This window comes from Phoenix dactylifera, chromosome 4 (assembly GCF_051530095.1).
Source record: "Phoenix dactylifera cultivar Ajwa chromosome 4, Ajwa_hap1_PhDact_Kaust_v1.1, whole genome shotgun sequence".
In the NCBI taxonomy this organism is placed as follows: domain Eukaryota; kingdom Viridiplantae; phylum Streptophyta; class Magnoliopsida; order Arecales; family Arecaceae; genus Phoenix; species Phoenix dactylifera.
In genome coordinates this window covers 47522902-47538535 of record NC_143193.1, presented here as the reverse complement: position 1 = coordinate 47538535, position 15634 = coordinate 47522902, and the positions used below count along the sequence as shown (strand labels likewise).

The 15634-nt window shown below is 37.3% G+C and overlaps 2 protein-coding genes across 5 annotated transcripts; both read right to left on the bottom strand.

The window, feature by feature from the left end:
* Positions 1 to 662: 662 nt before the first annotated feature.
* On the bottom strand, positions 663 to 5948 carry LOC103715097 (protein FAR1-RELATED SEQUENCE 6-like). 4 transcript variants are annotated; one of them, XR_003387217.4, is made up of 9 exons: positions 5653 to 5934; positions 4903 to 5022; positions 2663 to 4807; positions 2465 to 2575; positions 2256 to 2366; positions 1918 to 1986; positions 1703 to 1782; positions 1495 to 1599; positions 1071 to 1210 (listed from the first exon to the last, which is right to left on the bottom strand). XR_003387217.4 is itself a non-coding variant. In XM_008802625.5 (8 exons), exons 2-7 carry the CDS (start codon positions 5017 to 5019, stop codon positions 1738 to 1740), a joined length of 2598 nt encoding a protein of 865 aa, XP_008800847.4. In that variant the 5' UTR covers positions 5020 to 5022; positions 5653 to 5948; the 3' UTR covers positions 663 to 1210; positions 1703 to 1737. The 4 variants fall into 4 exon arrangements, 3 of the variants coding, with proteins under 3 accessions (XP_008800847.4, XP_088576337.2, XP_038989586.3); XM_008802625.5 differs by lacking the exon at positions 1495 to 1599 and having other exon boundaries at positions 663 to 1210; positions 5653 to 5948; XM_088720211.2 differs by lacking the exon at positions 1495 to 1599 and having other exon boundaries at positions 663 to 1210; positions 5656 to 5934.
* A 1995-nt stretch (positions 5949 to 7943) lies between these two features.
* LOC103715054 (protein FAR1-RELATED SEQUENCE 6-like) lies at positions 7944 to 14476 on the bottom strand. The gene is made up of 7 exons (XM_089930216.1): positions 14349 to 14476; positions 10886 to 13010; positions 10682 to 10792; positions 10363 to 10473; positions 10106 to 10171; positions 9762 to 9969; positions 7944 to 8511 (listed from the first exon to the last, which is right to left on the bottom strand). The coding sequence occupies exons 2-6, from the start codon at positions 12980 to 12982 to the stop codon at positions 9919 to 9921; spliced, it is 2436 nt and encodes an 811-aa protein (XP_089786342.1). The 5' UTR covers positions 12983 to 13010; positions 14349 to 14476; the 3' UTR covers positions 7944 to 8511; positions 9762 to 9918.
* Between the last annotated feature and the right edge of the window lie 1158 nt (positions 14477 to 15634).

Below are 15634 nucleotides of genomic sequence, written 5' to 3'. Positions count from 1 at the left end.
CATTATAATGTGGCGTGTAATTTGGATTGGTCAGAACTCAAACTTACCGGCCCAACCTACTTATGGGGGAGAGGCAATATAATCATTCTGGCCTGGATCTCGGTTCTCATCAATACCAGGGACCGCAGCGATATGATATATATATGGAGATTTCAACGTTATTATCTCGGTCAATATAAATTGATAAAATATAAAATGTCTATCAATAAAGATTTTTTAATTAATAAGCTTTGAAATCAATACATAAATAAATTCTTAATCTAAATTGACCATATTATTTGATATTTTGGAATCCTGGAACAAAAAAACCTATTGAAGTGTCAGAAAATCACGATTTTCTCCAAATTTTTCTACTTATCTTATCAGCCGAGATAAATTGAGATCTCAATTCATCTGAGTCTCAGCCATCCATCGAGATAATTGATACACCAAGGTTTAAAAACCTTAGTAGGTAGCGGCCGGTTAAGTTTTGGTAAATTTGAATTAGGTTGTGCCCAAGAACTCCATGCTGAACTGGATTGGGTTGCGATGGAGCAAAAACTTGATCCAACCCCAACCCTAGCCCAATTTGACTTGACCTACCTTCCATCTTTGGGTTAGGGTCTGTCCATCCAACTTCATTGCCAATCAGCTGGAACTCAACCATAAAAGAGTATACAGCGTTTCATGAGTAATACTCCACAAAAAGGAAATTAAATATACAAATATATCCATATGCACATTGACAAAAGCTATTTCAAAGACACGATGATAAACAATTCTAGCTAAAATCAGAGGAAGGCTCGTTAACATATTTGGAGAAAAAAAGGAAGGTAAGGTTGATTGAACAAAATCAACAAATAGGAATTTCCATAAACAAAAAGGCATTTTCTATGCAAAAGCTTCCTGCTGCTGTTCGTATCGAATATTTCAATTGCAAAATGCAGCCTCTATCTTGTATTTTTATCTTGGTTAGATTATCTACCGCTATATCTTCCAGTGGCAACTGGTGTCCAAATTATCCAAAGTTCAATTCAGACTCCTCAGGAGCTAGAGGTCAACCATGGTGCTGAGCAACATCAGTAAGCTGGCAATGTCAAGTGTACTACTGGTGCTGAGCACCATCAGCGAGCAGGCATGACAGGTCTAGTATCCGTGCGATGTTTTCATATTAATCATTGTTAAGTACCTTTGTTGAATGTTCCCATCTTTTCCTCCACAGCCTTTAGACCTGCCAAACATGTGAACTTGGTCTTTAATTTAAATTGTGATAAACACTTTGGTTGGAAAGGAAAATTGTGCATGCATATGTAGGGAAGTTTCAGATCAAGGCCATGGAAAATATTAGTGCTGACAGAGAATTGGCAGTAACATATTCAGGAAACAATTACTTGTATTTCTAGAATATGTCCTCAATTTTTGTTTTCACCTGCCTACTTTATCAGAATATGGTATTCCTGTGTCTATTAGATTAGATGCCAAAAGTAGTATACTCCATGAATTACTGGAACATACCAGAAGATAATAGTGTTCCATAAAGATATTGTTACCAAGCCTTTGCATGTGCATGCATAGTTTGCTGTACCGGACTGTGCACCAAGAATCGGTACCCCTCGCGTACTGGGTGAAGGTACCGAGATATATACCATAAAGACACTCAATATGGGGAATGGGATCTGATACTGAGACTGTAAACTGTGTGCAGGTAATTTTGTGTGCTTACCTGAGTTTGCATTTCATAACCTACATCCTCATCTTCTACCCAGTCCTTCGGCCAGAATGTGCATTTGCAATCTGATCGTCCTGCAATTTTATCATTTATCAAACCCCTGAACAACTTTACACTCGACATCAGGTATCATCTTATTTTATAAAGAAGCGTAACAGCTAGCAATAATGATATTATGGGAAGCTGAAAACTGGAAGAAAAAAAAAAACCTGTAACATCTGTTGATAAATCCACTGCACCCTTGACTGATTTCCAATTGTTTGATGATCATACTGACCCTGCAGTTTGCGAACATCATATTAAGAGAATATAGATGTCCAACACCTTTTGGTACATATTCGAGCAGTTCACACACACACACACACACACACACACACACACACACACACACACAGAGAGAGAGAGAGAGAGAGAGAGAGAGAGAGTTCATTGGGTGATCTCGCATATTGAACACAGTTCAAAAGCAAAAAAAAATCTGTGATTAGGTAGTGAAAAAGAGGAAAAATCAAGACATCCAATTACATATTAAAACAATTAAATTACACACCTGCAGTAAATTGCTTGACTGCAGTCTTGTATGATTGCCCATATGATGCTGGTGATTAACATGGATGCTGAAATGACTGCCAAATGACAAGTCATCTGGGGTAACTTCTTCCTAATCAAAATTACAGAAAAAGAGTGTGAAAAGGTAGATATAACAGATAGAAGAGGCGTAGAAATATGAGATAGAACATGAGTATCATAAACCACTACCATTAGATCAATGCCTCCTTGTGTCCCTATATGAGCATCAAGATGCGAAGCAAGTGGGGCAGATTGGAGCACATTGTTTTCATTGCCAACTAATGATGATCTTAGAAAATCCTGGACATATACAATTGAAAAGAAACCCATTTGAATCAATAATGTTTATCAGGAATGATTGGCACATCTGTCTATCATTGTAAGTACCTGTTCCTTGCTTGATCGAACTAACAACTCTACTTGAGGTTCTCTCCCTTTTTTCGGTGGCCGACCTCTCCGCTTCACATGGGAAGAGTTAGAATTCTTATTGCCCTCAGATATGCCCAGACGGGGTACCAGAAGATTTTGGACATTTTCATTTGACTGACTTTCAAGAGATAGCAGCATAGGTTGCCTGTCTCTGCACGAGCCATTATCGAAAAGAGACTTCTCCACCTCTCTTATTAACTTCAATGTAACCTGGTACCTATCGTCAGATACGAACCCTAGCTCAGCAAGATGAAGACAACGCATGGAGAGATAATCATAGCGCTCCATGATAGTATCAGCTAGCATGTCATGTGAAGGATGAGCAAGAGCATGTAATCGCTTATAATCTTTTTTCCAACGATCAAGAATGTAATGAGATGGAATCTCAAACACTTGTTGTAACTTAAAAACGGATAGAGCATGTCTACATAAAATGCCCCTAAACTGAAATGATCCACAAATGCATTGCACCTGAAATTTATCTGCATCATAAAGAACCTCATGATCCTTCTTCTCTGTCCTTTTACCATCTTCCATATATGAACACTCTCTGACTTCAAACATAATGAGTGATCCATCAACCTTTATCGGTGAAACATCACAATACATAGTGGCTTTTAGCTCATCCTGAAATTTCCTAAACATGCTAACAGTGTACAATTTGGAAAGTTGTTCTTCCATATAAAATTTAGATATAGTGAGTGGGGTCTTGTGAAATGACTCTGAGTCTGCTTGTGCCTCCTTTTTGTACTTACTTTGTAAGATCATCTCATATTTACTGAGAAACTGCTTCAAGGAAGTTCTTGGATATAGACACCCATCAAAAAATGCAGGTACAGTCTCACCGCGTTGAGAAATGGACATTCCTGCCCAAAATGCATCTTTAAGATAAGCTGGTACCCACATGTTCCGATTTTCATATAACGAGTCAAGCCATTCATTACCCTCAAGTTCATGTCCCTCGATTATTTTTTTCCATTCTTCTTCAAACTCATTGACTCTTAAAGAGTCATATGCTGCTTTTTTTACCGCCTTCTTGACTGCTTTGAAGTCTGCAAAACCCTTCAATTCCTCTGGCATCTTTTTCATTATATGAAACATGCAAAAACGATGTCTAACTCCAGGAAAAACCTCTGCAACTGCACCCTGAATGGCCATACAATGGTCAGTGATTATAGCATTTGGACAGCACCCTAGCATACATGTTAGGAATGCCTTAAACAACCAAATATAGGTCTCAATTGTTTCATCCGAAACTAAACCACATCCCAACAGCACCGATTGTCCATGATGGTTCATACCAATGAACAAAACCAGAGGCAAATCATATTTTTCAGTTAAGTACGTTGTATCAAAGGAAACAACATCGCCAAAGTATTGATATGCTGCCCTAGATCTGGCATCAGACCAAAACAAATTCCTCAAATAACCATGCTTGTCCAAATCCATTAAATAAAAGAAATTTGGATTCTTGTTCTGCATGCCTGCAAAAAAATGACAAATAGATTCATCATCTCCTTCTGCAAGCTTCAATCGCCCTATCTCATTAGAGTTTCTGTTCTCAGACTGAATGTTCTGATGTCCATTTGGTTGTGCAATAGGTCCTTCTACCATCGCATCTGTCATTTTTTTATAACAGCTCAAGAAACGTGCTGTTGACGGGCTTAATGGATGATTATGCTCAAGATTGGCTTCTGCCAAATGAAGCAACCCATCACCCCATAATTTCAATACAATCATCGCCTGGCAGTTTGTTTTTGCAGTCTGTCTAGCTTGGTAGCATGCATCTTGTCGTCCACGGCCTGCCCTGGAACATGCAAGTATCAACCTTCTACATACTCCAGATTTTGTAAATTGAGACTTTCTTACAGCCACTCCAAAGCCTACACGCAGAGCATATTGCTTATAGAAATTAGAAACTTCATCATAAGATTTGAAAACCATCCCAACTTGAGGTGTCTTATCATCTCCTCCAACTGCTTTATGATCCTCTTCAAGCTCAGCGTTATCCTTTTTCTCAACATCACGAACATTATATCCAACAGTAACTTCTTTATCCTCACCCAGTAAGGATTCCTTAGTGGGGGATAAATCTGGCAGCTCCTGACAAAGGAAACAAACAACATTTATGTAAGCAATTAAGGTTGCATAAGAAAAATTTCAAAACTTCACAACAGAACTCAGAATACCATATATACCTGAGATGTTTTATCATCTGCAGGTGACATGTTATTCCCATTCAGCTCCGTGTCCTTTCCTACATTAATATCAGTATCAACATCAAGTGGCACTTCCCTTACAGAATCACCTGCCATTCCCTGTAAAAAGAAGAGAACCCATGACATCAAATTATAACCCCCTCACAAACTTATAGTACTTGGCATGAAACATTACGCTTTACTAATCAAAAACTGAGCATCCAAGCTTCAAGAAAGAAGCAAATAGAATTTACTCAGTATTCCTAATTCATTTTTTTCCCTCAAATACGTCACATATATTGCTGAACAAGTGTAATCTAATTTATCTAAAGTACTGTATCCACAACACTGCAACAACTCGATACAAGCACGACAAGTACTCGACCAGCCAATTCTATAATCACCAGAAGTATTGATGGCTTTTACAGAGTTACAGTCTTGAAAGCCACCAATTGATCGCAAGAAAGTTCATCTAAAATCAGGGGGAAAAGATATCAAATTTTATATTAGACTAAACGATACCAGATTCCATATTCAATTCGGTCCTCATCATAAAGGCGTCTAGGCTCCGAATATCCTATAAAAACCCCACAACTCCATAGAAAGAAATCCTAGCTCAAGAATTAGCGAATGAGTTCAAAAGCAGGAAAACCCTAATTTCTTAAAAATCAATAAAAATCGAGTCTTCTGGTGCGAAATCCTAAGTTCCGGAAATCAAAAGCTGGAAATGTGAACGGGGAGAGATCTGACCACGGAGTTCGGATCACGGCGCGAGACGCATGCTCTCTTCGATTCCGCCCTCCCTTTTCCTCCGATCCTTGTTGGAGGATTCAAAAAATTCGGCAGGAGCGAATCAACGGATTAGAACGGATTTGAATAAGGTTTTGGAGGCCGGGAGGATTCGAGAAGGGTGGGGGGAAGAGGGTTTTAGGGTCGTCCAAGGCGGGCCGGCGCGAGAGCGAGCGAGGGAGGGGAGAGGAGGAGGAGGAGGAGGTGGATGGCTCGAGATGAATGGACCGGTCGCCGTAACCCCCAGTCCGGCACCCATAAAAGGGAGGGGATGGGCCCCACTTATTTAAGGATGTTGATGCAATCAAATACAAGTGGGCCCACCTGTGTTTCCAGGAGAACAGCCGAACACTTTAAAGTATCTAGTATTCTATTATAGCTGAGATAATGATCTTTATGAAATTATGATATAAATAATTTTTCAAGTTCTATTATCTGGACCAATATCTATGGATATGGTATGTGATCGATACAATACTAATAAATCAATCAAAATTTTCTCCTAAAATTTAAATTGTAAAATATTCAAAAAGTTTTTTAATATGATAGTTAGAATTGTATCTATTACACTAGTTGAGATTCCCGTATCTCGATTTATATATTATTGGAAAAATCTTGGAATCTATAAAAAAATTTCATTACTGCTTCTCAATTAGAATAAACTGAGGTCGTGGCTGTCTGGATACCGGTCACCCATCTAGTTCTTGGAGTGTCAAATCTTTATGATCTTCAGTTGTAGAAATTCATAAAGCTGAAGTATGTTTCACAAAGTTTGGTTGGTTGGATAAGCTTAGCCTGTATCCAATACACAGACAGATTGATTTTGAATATAAGAGGGATCTTTCTTTGACCTTTTTTTTTTCTTGACCTGTCAAGTTTCACCACTTTTTCAGATCATTCAAGCATTCGAACCCCCATGCTGCTATTGTTACAAGTTAGTTTAGGTGGAAGCTGTTGAAAAATTTTGGATTTGCTGAATTCAGAACATAGCTTACTGAAACTCCAAGTAAGCCATACTGAGATGAGTTCAAGAAAGCAGAAATGCTGGATATAAGAAGTTCAGGAAGCAAGATCACAAATAGAATTATCAAAATAAACAAGGAATTTCTGGTAGGTGCGTGGAAAACCATTGAAAGCTCCCACAAATCATTCCGAGATATTTTATTTGAGCGGCCATGAGTGTTTAAGTTCTCAAAATTTAGCAAGTAGCAGTTCCAACAGTCTTATAATTTTTTTTTTCACAATTTACTTATCCTACAAGTTGTAAGTATGTCTGGATCTCCCCTTGGTTTTACAAACACATTTTCAACGACACTGAGATATTATAGGTGATGCAAGAATAATAGCTGTGAATTTGTGAGCTAACCTTCCCATCTTTAAATAAAACAACAGCTTAAAGATTTTCTTCGGAGGTAAATATATTCAATAATCATTACTTCTTCCAACTTTAAAGCAAAACCTGCTCTAGTTCCTTGACATATATCTGGTGCAAAAGAATCTGCACAGCATTGGGAAATATCACACATGCAATCCTTTTTCATAGTCACAATAATTAGTCCACTAATATTCAGCTGGGCTCCATAGTCTCCATGACCATGCTCCTCAAATAGGTTCCAACCACGGAGAAGAGACAAAAAAAAAAGAAGAAAAGATGCATTAAAATGGTGTCTGATCTTAGTCCTAAATGAAAGCATCTAATGCCAATTAACAGAGGATTCATGACTGTGATTTGCAAACCTGAGATCAAGGTTCATAAACCATCTAACATCAAAACCATCAGAGAAGGCTAGTGTGGAGCTGTAAGTCCTGCAATGTTCATCTGAAAAAAAATCACCCCTTGCCACTATTGCGCTTCTTCCCTGAGGGTAGGAATTAAAAGTTGGGCAACCTGGCTCTAAGGTTGGGGATACAGATTGCAGGGATCAATAAAAGAAAAATGCAACACCTCTGTCAATAAACAATATTGTTGTGGGAAGTTTTGCTATCACGGTGCTTCCAATTTTTCTTGCTCACCACCTCTTTTGGGGGGAAATCTGAGGTAAACACAGCATAAATGCATTATCACATGCAAAGAGTATTGGGGTCCTTACAACCTAGCATTTCCTGTATTATCCAAATTTTAAGGCCTGACAAATACAAAAGACAAGCACAGCTGAGACGCAGTAATTAGCAGCAATAGTTAATTAACCAGTCAGTCAAGTAGTTAAATTCTCTAGAAACATGATCACAGATAGCAACAACAGAATCAGGCGTTTCTCCCGAATATTGTGACTGTGGATATCCTTAATATCTTCAAGTGCATCAGTACAAACCTCAAAGTTGAACTACTACTTCCCACTCCAAAGAATTATAGGACAGAGTTGCTTCCACAAATATACAAGAAACATATCTCATATCCTGAACAAGGCCCCCAAGATATAAAATTGTCACCAGCCTCTATGATCCATCCCCCGAGCTTTAGTTGGTTCTTTGAAGTTGTATGTGCAGTAGAAACATGTTCCCTGGAATCCAGATATTGACACGCTCCCCTAAAGTTTCTATGACCTGCAGCATCTCATGCAATTCACAATTTTTACATTTAAAACTGAAAAAATCTTTATCATGGTCAGAGATTTTACCAGAAATTTTTTTTGGCAATGACAAGCTTCTAGAGTGAAACTTAATTCTCCTAAGGTGGATTCAGACACCCAAGGAAAACTTGCAGTTATCTGGGAGAAGGCAAGTGGTTCTAATACTAGCTTTAAAACCTTGATTGCCCTCAAGGATTACCTTGATGTGTCTTCCTTGAGCTCCAGTTTTAACCTTTTCAATGGCCGAGACCTGCCAGATCATGTAATAAGTATCTCAAGATAAACTGCCTAAGCAATATGTAGCAGATAAATATATGGCCGTAAAGGGTCTCTTGTGATACAAGACACTAGTTTATCCAGCTCACTGGCCTGTTAAAGAATGAGTTGTCTGGAAAATTTAATTTTCTGATCTCTTCCCCCCCACACACATATGTATGTATGTGTGTATACATATATGGGTGAGGTTCAAGTTATATCTTTTTTGAATTGGACAACTGCTTACATACCAAAAATTATGTGATTGAAGACCCCTAACCTATACATCAAGTAATTAAAAATCAGACAATTTAAATAACATAAAATAATATATGTTTTTTTGACCACTCGACCAATAGGCCAGGGATATTGAAATCACATTTTTTTTTCGTGTATAAGCAGTTTAAAGATAGTAAACCATATCCAATGGCTCGAATCATTAATGTAGGACCCCCCTATCCAACTCGAAAAAGGTGTAATTCTTATAGAGTTACACCAAGTGTAACCTGATCCTGACCCTATCAATATATGGGTACAATTATTACACAACATAAAAAAACAACCTTACAAAAACTAATGTTTTTGAGACCAATAGCCCACGCAACAAGTAGCCTCAAATATATAGTTCCAATGGCATGATAAAAGGGACTCTTTTTAGGCTACTTGATGCATGGTAAAGGAGTCTCTTTAACACATGAATTTTTTGCATATAGGTAAGTCGGATCCACTGGTTTAAATTTTTCATTTTACGATCGAGGGTGGATATAAAGTCCTATCGGAACACCTTGTGTCTATTTAACCATACCCATATATGTATATAAATTACACACAACCACATACATACACACCTGTTTTCAGTGAATACGTGAATCTACTTATTTATGTGTGTATGAGAATTCATGCACACACAGAGATTGAGAGGGAGGAGTAAAGGATTAGATTCATAAGTCCCTGATTGAGAACATTGATAAACATCTAAAAATCTAAAGAAAAGATACAAACATTCATTTAGCAAGAACTGCTGTCCTATGGTGTGCTTGCTATAATTATTACTTTTAAATGCAACATGTCTAACACATCCATATTTTGAAAGTCAGGATACACACAACAATACAAAAGATGCTAGATAAACCTATTAAAAGCACCTTTCAATCTTTCAGAAGTGTTATAAGCAACAATCAGGAACATAAATAAATTCAACAATATTAGAAGATCAACATGAAGTTCTGTAAAGGGGAAAATTACCTGAATATGTTTCATTAGGTGATGCCATGATGAACCCATACTTAGGAATACATCATGCTTTTAACAGGCAAGAATCTCAAGGAACAACTATTGAGAGTATACATAAACATAGACATCACTATGACATCTTCAATTTTGTAATTGGATGCCTCCTCCTCTACCCAGTTGTTTGATCAGGAGCTGCCTTCTGTAATTGAGCTTCCTGCTTCTTGATCACATCAACCAGATCAGTGTACAATCATATTAAAGTCACATTGCAAGGAAAATTCCTAATACCGAAACATGAGCTACCACTAGAAAATTGAAAAAATAAAAAGTAACAGGAAGGCAACTTAAATACAAACCTGCAGCATATGTGGATAGATCCACTGCATCCTTGATTGATTTTCAACTGTTTGGGCAAATTGACCCTGTTAATATAAGAATTAATTAATGACAAACATGAGCTATTAAGTTGTTAGAGCTATTAAGTTGTTAGAGCTAACTGAAAAACATGGACAGTTCATTAAGATAACACAATCACATGCCAAAGGATGCGACACTTGGTCATTTTTGCCAAAGGAAGAGAATATAGAAGGATAAAACAAAAGAAAAAAAAAACCTGTAACAAGTCACTCGAAAAAATTCTTGATTGACTGCCATGTTGATGTTGATGGTTCACTTGTCTGTCATAATGACTACCGAGTGAGAAATCATTTGGGCTTACTTCTCCCTGCATTACATTAACAGATCCATGACTTATAAGAACAACAAGAGTACTAAGAGGAATTTTATAAAATTATAATCTATTTGAGAACTACATGATAAAACTTTTCATAACTACTATAATCATGCTACAGGATCATGCAGAACAAGCAATTACAGCCATCATGGTTATAATATCAAAACTAAAAATAACGAAAACTGAACATTTTATTTACCATTAGCATCAAGCTTTCTTGTGCACCAATAATGGAGCCAGGATGCAAAGTAGGAGAAGCAACTAGAAGCCTCTCACTCTGACTTTCAATACACAAGGTTCTCAAATCATTCTGTGCATACAATTTTGAGAAACAAAATATCTGAGACTGAAATTAACGTAACACTGGAAATAATTCAAGCAATTTGTTTCAGCCTTCAAGTACCGTTTTCTTATCTGATAAGGATGAAGCATCTATATCGGATTCTTTCCTTTTCTTTGGTGGTCGACCTCTCCGCTTCCCTTGTAACGAATTTAGAACCTTATCACCCTCAATTGTGCCCAGCTGTGACGCTGCAAGATTCTCAGCATTTTCATTTGTCTTTGTTTCACAAGGCACGATCTTAACTTGCATATTTGCAGAGGTGCTGTTATTCAATAGAAACTTCTCCAACTCTCCTGTTGAATTCAGTGCTAGACGGTATCTATCATCGGATGTCATTCCTACCTCAACAAGTTGAAAGCAGCGAATAACTAAATTATTATAACGTTCCAATCGGTTGTTGGCTACTGAATCATTGGAGGACTGAACCAAAGCATGTAAAAGCTTAACATCCTTCCTCCAGCGATCAACGATGTACCGAGATGGAATCTCATAGACCTGTAACTTAAACACAGATAAGGCATGCCTACATAGAATACCTCTAAATTGGAAAGAACCACAAAGACATTGGATCTCTTGTTCCTCTGAATTGTAAATAACTTCAAGAGCTTTATACTCTGCAACACTGCCATCTTCCAGAAAAATAGATTCATTAATTTCAAAGGTTGAGACAGGTCCATCCTCTTTGACCAGTGAAACATTACAATATATCGTGGTCTTCAGCTCCTCCTGGAATTCTTTGAACATGTTATGAGTGTACAGCTCGAACAGCTGCTCTTCCATGTAAAATTTCGAGACCAAGTTCCGACCCTTGTTGAATGACTCATAATCAGCTTGAGCTTCCTTTTCATATTTACTTTGTAAAGCAGTCTCATACAAGCTTAGAAACTGCTTTAAGGAAGTTCCAGAATATATAAATCCATCAAAAAAGGCACACATGCTGGGACCACGCCGGGTCATGGACATTCCAGCCCAAAATGTATCTTTAAGATAAAGGGGGACCCAAGAATGTCGATTTTCATACAACCAATTGAGACAATCATTATCTTTAAGTCCATATTTTTCACTGGTTTTCATCCAGTCCTCTTCAAACTCATTAGCTCTATAAGAGTTGTATATTACTTTCTCTAATGACTTTTTGATTTCCTTGCACCTTTCATTTCCCTTCAATGTCTCTGAAATCCTTTTCATTACTTGCCAAAGGCATAGACGATGACGAGCTCCTGGAAATACTTTTGCAGCTGCATTTTTAATGGCCTCACATTGGTCTGTGATTAGGGCATTTGGAGGACGGCTTGACATGCAAGCTAACCATGTCTTAAATAACCAAAAGTATGTCTCAGCAGTTTCATCTGAAAGCAAGCCACAACCAAGCAATACTAGTTGACTATGATTATTTACTCCAAGAAATAGAACAAGAGGCAAATCATAGTCATTTGTCAAGTAGGTTGTGTCAAACAAAAGAACGTCTCCAAAATACTTATATGCTGCCCTTGACATGGCATCAACCCAAAGTAGATTCCTTAAGCGACCTTCACCGTCAAAATCTATTGAATAAAAAGAGTTTGGATTTTGTGTCTGCATGTGCATAAAAAACTTATACATAGCATCAGCATCTCCAACTTGAAGCATCAAGTGTCTTCTTCTATTAAAAGCTTCACAGTCCTCACCAGAAGTTAAGCCCTCAGCACCAACTTCGTGGAATGATGTTTGACACCTCCTAATTCTTCGTATGACTTCCTTCTCATTCTCTTCATGATGCTCTCCCATACCACTGGACATCTTCCTTTTATGTTTCTTTAACTTAACCATAGAAGGATCAACAGGATGGTTGTGTTCAAGATTAACTTTCTTCACATGTAATAATCCATCACCATGTAACTTCAAGAGAATTGCAGCCTGACAATTTGTTTTTGCTGTTGGTCTGGCCAGGTAGCTAGGATCTGTTCTCCCCTTGCCACCACGAGAGCACATGAACTCCACTGTATAGTATTGTCCAGCTTTGTTTAAGGTCGTCCTCTTTAAACGTACATCAAACCCTATACGTCGACCATATTGTCTATAAAACTCTGACACTTCATCGTAGGATCTAAATGTCATTCCAACTTGAGGTGTCCTATCATCATTTCCACCAGTTGTTTTGCAATCCCCATTCTGCATGTTACTGTTTGGTTCCTCACATGATGAACTAGCCACAACAGAAGTATCAGTCATCTCTTAGAAGTGCGCTAGAGCACCTACATTTTCAAAACAAGAGAGCATAGTCCAGCAAAAAGATAACCATTACCAACGTTTAGGACGCAAGAAACAAATAATGAGGATACAGAATTTGACATCTAGAGTCATGGAAATATTTTACACTTCCGAAAAAAAGAAGAAGACATACAGGTTCTACACTAGTTCATAACAAATTTCAAACTATTCATACATTGAGAGGCAGATAAACATAGAATTCAGCAAGCAGCTGCATTTATAATTTCAAAAGTCATTAAAATTAAATTCCCCCAACTAAATATAATAACTAGAAACACATGACTTTACAATTAGCGATGAATCAATAAACTCCTCTTGTAATATAATCATCAATGCAAGAATGAAAAACTCGAAGCACTTTGAGGTATTGCGAGTAATGATACCAATAGTATTCAAATCAACTTGTCAACAGTACTCAAAGGGAAAATCATGAACAAGGTTCAATCAGAAGAATTGCAAAATTTCTATCATCAGCCTTGGTTGGGAATGATGCAGGCATAGGCTTGTCATAAACCTCATCCCTGCCCCTTAATAAAAACAAGCACAAGCATGGAATAGCTATGCTGGTTAAACATTCTTATGTCAGGCAAAACAATTCCAAAGCTATTCCTGGCAGAAACTCATCATTTATGTGTGCCTCCTTTTCTTTTTCCCTCTTTCTAGGGACAAAAACACCCTCAGCTGAAAATTATCCCCAGAAATTCTAGCCAAAAAAAAGGAATAATTGTCACATAACTACTCCAATAGGCATAACATTTTATGTTCATAACTTTCTCAAGATAAACACGGTCTGAAATTGAAAACTTGCAAGAGCCATCTTAATCTACAGCAACCATTCCATCATTTTACATAATGAGCTAATACTGAATATAGTTCCCCCAACGCAGAAGAGCTATATTTTTAATTAAATACAGGGACTAATAAAATCAAGAAGATTTAACAAAATAACACTTTTCCTAAAAACGTATATTTCAAAGAAAAAGAAGAAGAAAAAGCAATCTTCTATCTACCAAAGAACAGGACGAAACTGGGAGGAAAAAACCCAAATACGTATCTAGCCCATAAAATTCTAGTCATAAAATCTTCCAACGGAAGGCACAAAAACAAATTCTTGGTTCAAAAAAAAATCGAAAAAAAGGAAAACTCTATCAGTAAAATCTACAGACTTAAGAATCGGAGGTGGAAACCTTCGAGAAGACCTTTGAAGCGGAATCGACCGGGCGAACCAAGAGGGTTTCTACTAAATATTAGATTTCTTGGGGAAAAAACTAACCTTGGGACGAGGAGTCGCCAAATTAGGGTATGGGTGGAGGGGAGAGGTGGGAAGGGGAACAGCGAAGGGTGGGTGCGAAACCGAGTGCGGTTAGCAGGGGGATATAATACGAGGACGTGCACCGAGTATTTTTCACCACAAACTAAAATTGTGCGTCACCGGGTGCGTGGGGTTTTGTGGTCTAGTAGTTTTCCGGCACGTGTGTTGCACGTGCAGAAGATATGTTCATAACTAGGGCACCCATGCGAGATAATTATAAATCCCAAAATAAGTGGATTCCATGTGATCAAATAAAACTTTTTACTATTAGAAGTTTAGCCTTTGATAACAAAACAAAACATAGTTTGAAAAGAAAAAAAAAAGAGAGGCTACTAGTGAAAGAGGAAGATGAAATGATCCATTTTTCTGTTAAAACTACTTCATCTGCGGAGACAATGAGAGGTTTGCAACTGAAAAATATGATAAAAATACTATTCTTTATAATTTAATAATAGCTATCATTGAGAATTTAATATATAGGTACGAAGTGATGGATTTGTGGGTTAAACGTGAACCATTGGATCTAATATTTGTTTAGAGTTTTATGATTTGTATGGTTATTTCATTTACTTTTGTTATGCAATATATAGAGGGAGAGCTGGACTTGGTTACATTCAATTGGATTTTCACTTACATATGGACAATACAAATTAGATGGTAGAGATCTCACATCAATAATTCAAGCTATCAGATATGATATATTATTTTTAAACTGCTTACATAGTAAAAATCATATGATTTAAAGACCTTCAACTTATGTATCAAGTAATCAAAGAATATATATAATCTAGTGTTATTTAGACTTGTCTATTTTTTTGACTATTTGATGGGTAGGTAGGGGTCTCCCACTCATATGATTTTTGTTATGTCAATAATTTTAATATAATAAATCATATCTAATAATTCGGATCATCGTTGTGGGACTCCTATCATCCACTTTAGGTCTAATTGGATATGAGTGAAGATCTACTCGAGTGTAACCAAGTCTAGCTCTCTTTTTATACACACACATACATTCACATACGTACTTATGTATGTAAGTGAAAAATATGTATGTATGTATGTGTATGTGTATATGTGCATGAAGTAATGGATCCGTGGGTTGAATGTGAACCATTGGCTTGATAAAACATTATTCGAGCACCCTATCAAGTTTCTTGCATGAGCAAGATTGAAAGTGAAGATAATATTTTGATGGGAAGTACAAGGGGTATTTAAAATATTGAAACACGCCCAGGCCATGATCC